At 42.2% G+C, this 9,712-nt stretch overlaps 1 protein-coding gene across 1 annotated transcript; it reads left to right on the forward strand.

Annotated features, from left to right (window-relative positions):
* Window positions 1-228: 228 nt before the first annotated feature.
* LOC112262744 (RING-H2 finger protein ATL7) lies at window positions 229-1,821 on the forward strand. The gene is made up of 3 exons (XM_024438486.2): window positions 229-357; window positions 599-1,159; window positions 1,348-1,821. Exons 2-3 carry the CDS (start codon window positions 822-824, stop codon window positions 1,421-1,423), a joined length of 414 nt encoding a protein of 137 aa, XP_024294254.2. The 5' UTR covers window positions 229-357; window positions 599-821; the 3' UTR covers window positions 1,424-1,821.
* The last annotated feature ends 7,891 nt before the right edge of the window (window positions 1,822-9,712 follow it).

Below are 9,712 nucleotides of genomic sequence, written 5' to 3' on the forward strand. Positions count from 1 at the left end.
ACACTCAGTCTATGTCAAGGAAAGAGCATGTGTTCTTAATGTTTTGTATACTCAGTGTACTTGCCCTTTGTAGACATAAACACCTGCCCTGAAAATGTTATTACGCAACCCTGGCAATTCTCCTGAAGTGTCCTACCATGCTATAGAAGTGACCTAGAAGTGTTTAACTCGTTCCATGGAACTTTCCTGCCTCACCTGAGAGTAGAGGAGGTGAGAGACCGCCCTTTCTGGGAAAATAACAAACAATTTAGTCTCCTCCCCCAAAGCTTAAAATAGAAGCACACACACTCTTCTCTCTCACACACAAAGTTTTGTCGTAGGATAGTTGGTCGCTGTGCTGAAAATCTTCCAGAACCTGTAAGTAAAATATTGTCTCTCATTGATAATGATAAAAGTGAAAAGGTTTGTCTATATCTGATAACTATGGATGTTATAAATGTGTGTGATATTTTTCAAGATATTTTTTTCTTCATGGCTTATCAGAAAAACCTGACAGCCTGTTGATTTAAGATACGTTATCACATTAGATATGTTTACATAGTGCCAGTGAGGAAGTCAATGAGTCTAATTTAATTTAACATCTTAATGTCTTTTGCAGGTTCCTGACCTACGCTCCTAAGCACAGATCTAGGATCAGCTCATCCTCATCAAATCCAAACCAGGACCTTATTAAACCACAAGGGGAACACTAACCTCAGACCAGCGTTTAAACCCCACGTCTTCCTGCGAAGACACTGACACTCCGTCCGGAATTCCTCTGCGCTCCAGCTGTCCATCCATCCATCCGTACATCCATCCATCCATCCACACCCCAGCCAGCCATGGGTCTGATGAGCGAGGACATGGAGTGCTGTGTCTGCCTCCAGCCCTACTCTCGCAGGGAGAAGATCCCTCGGATGCTCCACTGTAAGCACACATTCTGTGGGCTGTGCTTGCAGGCGATGTCCAGGCTCCAGAGCGGACTACTGACAGTCTGCTGCCCCCTGTGCCGTTGGATAACCTGCACCGAGCCCAGCCTCACCCTGTCGGGGTCGCTGTGGGTTAACACTGAGATCTGGGACCAGATACTAGACAGACAACAGGAAGAGGAGGAGGAGGAAGAGGAGGAAGAGTGGAAGGGAGCTAACAGACAGACACAGACCACTACACAGTACACATGGTGAGTACCCCAGGCAAAGGTGGATGGATTGATAGACTGATTTAGAAACCTGGAGAAAACTTCCTCTGTTCTCTGATCTTCCTAACATTTAGTTCTGTATCTTTTGGTCTCTCTCTCTCTCTCTCTCTCTCTCTCTCTCTCTCTCTCTCTCTCTCCTGTTTATTTCCCCCTTCTCTCCTGTCCTCTAGTTCTCCATCAAGGCATTGTGGCCTGAGGCTCAAACTACAGAATTTCCTGAGGAGGATGAAGCACAATGTACTGTAAACCGAGAAGACGAAGAGCAGAGAAAAAGAAGCCTGGATTTTCCCATTTCAGAGTAGGAGATACTTATTGAGTAAGGAAGCTAATTCATAAAACAAGACCGACCGGTGATTTTCCATAATGAAGCAAGATTGAACCAATTATTCAGATGCTTTGTGTTTGATTGACTTTGGGTATGTGTAATGTTCTCAGTCAACTTACCTGGTAAAATAAGGGTTAAATTATAATATTAATAATAAAGGATGGATAGGTGGAGGAAATAAAAAATAAGATATTAAATGGATTGAGGAAGAAAGAAAGATAAAGGAAGTTATGAATAGACGGACAGACAGACGGACGGACGGACGGACGGACGGACGGACGGACGGACGGACGGACGGACGGACGGACGGACAGACAGACAGACAGACAGACAGACAGACAGATATTTATGCTTATTTATTTTCCCTTGTGTACTTTAACCATTTGTACATTGTTACAACACTGTACACTGTACACATATATAATATGACATTTGTAATGTCTTTATTGTTTTGAAACTTCTGTATGTGTAATGTTTACTGTTAATTTTTATTGGTTATTTCACTTTTGTATATTATCTACCTAACTTGCTTTTGCAATGTTAACACGTTTCCCATGCCAATAAAGCCCCTTGAATTGAATTGAATTGGATTGAATAGATAGATAGATAGATAGATAGATAGATAGATAGATAGATAGATAGATAGATAGATAGATAGATAGATAGATAGATAGATAGATAGATAGATAGATAGATAGATAGATAGATAGATAGATAGATAGATAGATAGATAGATAGATAGATAGATAGATAGATAGATAGATAGATAGATAGATAGATAGATAGATAGATAGATAGAGGGGTGAAGGTTAGAGACTGTGTGCTGTACAATGTGTGCTGTGTACAATACAATATACTGTGATCAATGTTTATAATAATGTTTAATGATTTGATAAAAGGTGTATTACTGCGTGAAGGAAGTGGAGGTTTAGTATTTATTATGACATCATTTTAGAACAGCTTTAATATTGCAGATTGATTCTTTTATCAATGTACTTGTCTGCATCATTTCCAGTCCCCCAAACCAGGGATGTTTGATTTGTTTATCCTCATTGTACATGTTTAATTCATCTGTTCTGTTTGAAGAGCAGGTTTTTTATACTGGAATTATATTTATTGGTTAATAAATACATCCACTTTAAAATAACCCTGTCTTAGAGTTGTGAAATTGCTTATTATTATCAATACATTAGGAAAGTAACTGTCTGATATCCAACTATTTATGGACCCCAAATAGAGTTGGGGGTGTTAATTCACTTCACATTCTACACTACTATTTCCTAAAACACAAAACAAACCCTAAACATTCCACTGTCCTTGGTTTTGATGTGTACATGACTGAAATCACTCTCTGTCTAATCATGTTTCAGATATTCTTGCATATGAGATTCCCTAAAAACACATCACTTTGTTAAAGCAATAACCGGAATTGAATTCTTCGTTGCAGGTTAGGAGAATTTATGCAGCATGTTCGGGGAATTAACGTTACAGGTAAGGGGAATGAGGTTAAGGTTAGGAAAAGGCTTAGGGTTAGCTCTCCTAACCAGCTACGAAAGTCATTTCTGGTCGTAGCTGTACCGAAGTGGGTTTTTTAGGAAGTCCTCCTACTACTTTTGATCAGGGCCGTGCTCCATCCACCCTCTTATCTAATCTAACCCCCATACATACCATTCCTTATATAGTATACTACTTTTAGTCAGGGCCGTGCTCCATCCACCCTGTTATCTAATCTAACCCCCATACATACCATTCCTTATATAGTATCCTACTTTTAGTCAGGGCCGTGCTCCATCCACCCTGTTATCTAATCTAACCCCCATACATACCATTCCTTATATAGTATCCTACTTTTGATCAGGGCCGTGCTCCATCCACCCTGTTATCTAATCTAACCCCCATACATACCATTCCTTATATAGTATCCTACTTTTAGTCAGGGCCGTCCTCCATCCACCCTGTTATCTAATCTAACCCCCATACATACCATTCCTTATATAGTATACTACTTTTAGTCAGGGCCGTGCTCCATCCACCCTGTTATCTAATCTAACCCCCATACATACCATTCCTTATATAGTATACTACTTTTAGTCAGGGCCGTGCTCCATCCACCCTGTTATCTAATCTAACCCCCATACATACCATTCCTTATATAGTATCCTACTTTTAGTCAGGGCCGTGCTCCATCCACCCTGTTATCTAATCTAACCCCCATACATACCATTCCTTATATAGTATACTACTTTTAGTCAGGGCCGTCCTCCATCCACCCTGTTATCTAATCTAACCCCCATACATACCATTCCTTATATAGTATACTACTTTTAGTCAGGGCCGTGCTCCATCCACCCTGTTATCTAATCTAACCCCCATACATACACACCTGTTTCAGAATGTTGAAGTTTATCTTTCTACATATCTCCCGTTAATGATTAACTACCGTTTTTTCCTCTCTTAGTTGGAAAAGAGGAGTGGAGCTGTAGGTTAACAAATACATTATTATTTTATATGACAGTTGGGTAACACAGGGACTCTGTCCTGAATGGCACCCTTTTCCCTACATAGTGCACTACTTTCATGGCAAAGGCTCTGGTCAAAAGTAGTGGACTACATATGGAACATATGGAATAGGATCCAATTACAGGTGGAACAGGTGGATCAGGGATCACCCGCAGCAAGAGCGACATCATTGATATATACTGAGAAAAGAGTCGGCTCGAGAATTGATCCCGGTGGCACCCCCATAGAGACCGCCAAAGGTCCGGACAACAGGCCCTCCAATTTGACACACTGAACTCTGTCTGGGAAGTAGTTGGTGAACCAAGCGAGGCAGTCATTTGAGAAACCAAGGCTATTAAGTCTGCCGATAAGAAAACGGTGATTGATAGAGTTGAAAACCTTGGACAGGTCGATGAAGACGGCTGCACAGTACTGTCTTTTATCGATGGCGGTTATGATATCATTTAGTACCTTGAGCGTGGCTGAGGTGCACCCATTACCAGCTCGGAAACCGGATTGCACAGTGGAGAAGGTACAGTGGGATTCGAAATGGTCAGTGATCTGTTTCTTAACTTGGCTTTCGAAGACTTTAGAAAGGCAGGGCAGGATGGATGTAGGTCTGTAACAGTTTGGGTCTAGAGTGTCACCCCCTTTTTAAGAGGGGGATGACCGCAGCAGCTTTCCAATCTTTAGAGATCTCGGACCATACAAAAGAGAGGTTGAACAGACTGCTAATAGAGAGTGCAACAATGGCGGCAGATAGTTTTAGAAAGAGAGGGTCCAGATTGTCTCGCCCTGCTGATTTGTACGGGTCAAGGTTTGCAGCTCTTTCAGAACATCTGTTATCTGGATTCGGGTGAAGGAGAATCTGGGGAGGCTTGGGCAAGTAGCTGCGGGGGGTGCAGAGCTGTTGGCTGGGGTTGGGGTGGCCAGGAGGGAACATGGCCAGCCGTGTGGTGACCGTGTTGTTAGGGAGGCTGCGAATTTTCGCAGCTTTTTGTTAAAAATCGCGCAACATTTCAGCGCCCTGCTACTCATGCCAGGAATATAGTATATGCATATGATTAGTATGTGTGGATAGAAAACACTCAGACGTTTCTAAAACTGGTTAAATCACGGCTGTGACTATAACAGAACGTCTGTTTCATCGAAAAGCGCAGGAAAATCTGATCACTGAAAGTGGAAATAAATATCCATGCGCCACTTCCAGGTATTGTTAAAGGTGAACCGTATTAAATGAGGCCGAGGTTGCAGTACCTACAGCTTCCACAGGATGTATAGAGTCTTCTCATTTGATTCGGATTTGATTCTTGGTCGAACCGACCCAAGGGAACCGATTCCCTCCGACCTGAAACAGGATGTTTTGGTCGAGTTTTTTCCGGTCATTTTTTCCAGACGGTCGCCTATAGCATTTACATTGCCTCCTGATGAATTTTATCGCTTATTAACGTGTACTAATACCTAAAGTTGCATTACAAAAGTATTTCGAAGTGTTTTGTGAAAGTTTATCGTCAACTTTTTTAATTTAAAAAAATGACGTTACGTTATGAAACGCTATTTTTTTCCGTTTATCACAGTCTTCATAGATCGATATCTAGGCTATATATGGACCGATTTAATCGAAAAAAAGACCCAATATTGATTATGGGACATCAAGGAGTGCCAACAAAGAAGATGGTCAAAGGTTATGAATGTTTTATATTTTATTTATGCGTTTTGGGTAGTGCCGTCTACCGCAAAATCTGTCGTGTTAGGTGACGTTGCAGTATTTTGGGGGTACATGCTATCAGATAATAGCTTCTCATGCTTTCTCCAAAAAGCATTTTACAAATCTGACTTGGTGGATAGATTCACAACGAGTGTAGCTTTAATTCACTACCTTGAATGTGTATTTTAATGAAAGTTTCATGAAATTATGAGTTTTATCAAAAACTATAGGTGGCGCTCTGAAATCCGCTGAGTGCTGTTCCTTCATGGGAACAGTATTTTGCATCATCCTTAAGAAGCTCTAGCATCAATGCAGTGGATAGCTGGGATTAGGTGCTCTTGTTCTCCATGGACTTTACAGTGTCCAAAAACTTTTAGGAGTTAGAGCTACAGGATGCAAATTTCTGTTTGAAAAAGCGACCAGGCATCCTCGACTGACGGGATGAGGTCAATATCCTTCCAGGATACCCGGGCCAGGTAAATTAGAAAGGCCTGCTCGCAGAAGTGTTTTAGGGAGCGTTTGACAGTGATGAGGGGTGGTAGTTTGACCGCGGATGCAGGCAATGAGGCAATGATTGCTTAGAGAGATCCTGATTAATAACAGCTGAGGTGTTTTTCGAGAGCAAGTTGGTCAGGATAATATCTATGAGGGTGCTCATGTTTACGGATTTAGGTTTGTTCCTGTTAGTATGACAGAACTTTGCAAGCTATCTCTGCAATCGATTGCAACTCCTCCCCCTTTGGCAGTTCTATCTTGACTGAAAATGTTGTAGTTGGGTTTGGAAATCTCCGAATTTTTGGTGGCTTTCCTAAGCCAGGATTCAGACACAGCAAGGACATCAGGGTGAGTAAAACAAACTTGGTGAGGAGGCTTCTGATGTTAACATGCTTGAAACCAAGGCTTTTTTCGATTACAGAAGCCAACAAATGAGAGTGCCTGGGGACACGCAGGGCCTGGGTAACCTCCACATCACCCGAGGAACAGAGGAGGAGTAGGATGAGGGTAAGGCTAAAGGCTAGCAAAATTGGTCGTCTAGTGCGTTAGGGACAGAGAGTAAAAGGAGCAGTAGTCACTCGGATAGCAGCTACCTGTGATGTCCCAGAGCTTGGAATCCTGGGATGCGGAGAGAAAATAGGTCCGGTATGCTCTGTTTTGAGTTGTACAAACTGGCGAGAGCTTTCTGAGCTAAAGGTTAGCTGATGACCGCTAGCAGTGGTTAGCTGACTACTAGCTAGTAGTTAGTGAGCTGGCTAGAATCTGTCGGGGGATTCTGCTTCCAAGGTAAATAAAAATACTTCAGAAAAAACAGATCCACACCACATTGGGTGAGGCGGGTTGCAGGAGAGTTTTTTGAAGGTTAAGAAAAACACGTAAAAAAGTTTTGCGAAGAAAAATATGTAAAAAGATACATACATGACAAGACGAAGGACAAAGACGTCTGACTGCCTTCTTGGATCTCAATATAAAGGTCCCACAGTTGATAGGCCATGTCAGAGCAAAAAATCAAGCCTTGAAGTCGAAGGAATTGTCCGTAGATCTCCGAGACAGGATTGTGTCGAGGCACAGATCTGGGGAAGGGTACCAAAAAATGTCTGCAGCATTCAAGGTCCCCAAGAACACAGTTGTCTCCATCCATTCTTAAATGGAAGAAGTTTGGAACCACCAAGACTCTTCCTGGAGCTGGCCACCAGGCCAAACTGAGCAATCGGGGGGGGGGGAACCTTGGTCATGGAGGTGACCAAGAACCCGATGGTCACTGACAGAGCTCCAGAGTTCCTCTGTGGATATGGGAGAACCTTCCAGATGGACAACCATCTCTGCAACACTCCACCAAATCAGGCCTTCATGGTAGAGCGACCAGACAGAAGCCGCTCCTCAGTAAAAAGGCACATAACAGCCCGCTTGGAGTTTGCCAAAAGGCATCTAAAGGACTCTTAGACCATGAGGAACAAGATTCTCTGGTCTGATGAAACCAAGATTGAACTCTTTGGCCTGAATGCCAAGCGTCACGCCCTACGGTAAAGCATGGTGGTGGCAGCATCATGCTGTTGGGATGTTTTTCAGCAGCAGGAAGTGGGAGACAAGTCAGGATCAAGGGAAAGATGAACGGAGCAAAGTACAGAGAGATCTTTGATGAAAACCTGGTCCAGAGCGATCAGGACCTCAGACTGGGGTGAAGGTTCACCTTCTAACAGGACAAGGACCCTAAGCACACAGCCAAGACAACACAGGAGTAGCTTTTGGACAAGTCTCTGAATGTCCTTGAGTGGCCCAACCAGAGCCCAGAATGAAGTCGATCGAACATCTCTGGAGAGAAAAAAGCTGTGCAGCAACATTCCTTATCAACCTGACAGAACTTGAGAGGATCTGCAGAGAAGAATGGGAGAAACTCCCCAAACACAGGCATGCCAAGCTTATAGAGTCATAGCCAACAAGACTCGAGGCTGTAATCGCTGCCAAAGATACTACAACAAAGTAGTGATCAAAGGCTCTGAATACTTATGATATTGTGATATTTCCATATTGTGATATTTCCATTTGTAATACATTTGCAAAAAAATGTCATAAATCCTGATTTTGCTTTGTCATTATGGAGAATTGTGTGTAGATGGGTGAGCATATTATATTTAATCAATTTTAGAACAAGGCTGTAATGTAACAAAATGTGGAAAAAGTCAATGGGTCTGAATAGTTTCTGAATGCACTCTATAGACTGTCTCCTCATTAGGCCCTATATAGACTGTTGTCTCCTCATTAGGGTCTATATAGACTGTTGTCTCCTCATTAGGGTCTGTATTAACTGTTGTCTCCTCATTCAGGCCTATATAGACTCTTGTCTCCTCATTAAGGTCTGTATAGACTGTTGTCTCCTCATTATGGTCAATATAGATTGTTGTCTCCTCATTAGGGTCTATATAGACTGTTGTCTCCTCATTCGGGCCTATATAGACTGTTGTCTCCTCATTAGGGTCTATATAGACTGTTGTCTCCTCATTAGGGTCTATATAGACTGTTGTCTCCTCATTAAGGGCTGTATAGACTGTTGCGTTGTTGCTATACTAGTCAGCTAAGTCTTTTGGATATCTAAACATATTGGTCTCTAAATCCCTGCCTCAGCACAGTTAGGAAGACTCATGGCGCCGGACTGAACTGATTGGCTCATGGGTTGATTGACTGGCAACGAACACAACCCAAGACGTGTCAATTCATATCGCCGTCTGTCTGAAATGGCATCCCTGTACAGTATGCTGCACTAGCCGGGCCCTGGTCTACAGTAGTATACTATATACTGTACTAGTTGGGGCCTGGTCTAAAGTACTATACTATATACTGTACTAGTTGGGCCCTGGTCTAAAGTAGTATACTATATACTGTACTAGTTGGGGCCTGGTCTAAAGTACTATACTATATACTGTACTAGTTGGGCCCTGGTCTAAAGTAGTATACTATATACTGTACTAGTTGAGTTGGGCCCTGTTCTAAAGTAGTATACTATATACTGTACTAGTTGAGTTGGGCCCTGGTCTAAAGAAGTATACTATATACTGTACTAGTTGGGCCCTGTTCTAAAGTAGTATACTATATACTGTACTAGTTGGGCCCTGGTCTAAAGTAGTATACCATATAAGGAATAGTTGCCATTTCAGACACAACCTGTCTGGCTATTTGAAGAGCTTTCTCATGGTTTCAAGACAGCCTAGTGACCAATTCAAGAACTCACATCCTGTAATGAAACGTACACAAATAAAACAGACATGAGATCCACCAAACAGTTTGACGTGGTATTTGGAGACAGGGAATGTAGCAGTAAACCAGTGTTTTATAGTACACTTAACCACCATCACATTGGTAACCTAATTATACCACTAGTATATATACACAATTATCCTCATTCACCAACCTACTCACGGTGTCTACTAGGTCCATATTTCTCTGTTTAATGGTCCTCATTCACCAACCTACTCAAGGTGTCTACTAGGTCCATATTTCTCTGTTTAATAAT

Source organism: Oncorhynchus tshawytscha, linkage group LG02 (assembly GCF_018296145.1).
Source record: "Oncorhynchus tshawytscha isolate Ot180627B linkage group LG02, Otsh_v2.0, whole genome shotgun sequence".
Lineage (NCBI taxonomy): Eukaryota > Metazoa > Chordata > Actinopteri > Salmoniformes > Salmonidae > Oncorhynchus > Oncorhynchus tshawytscha.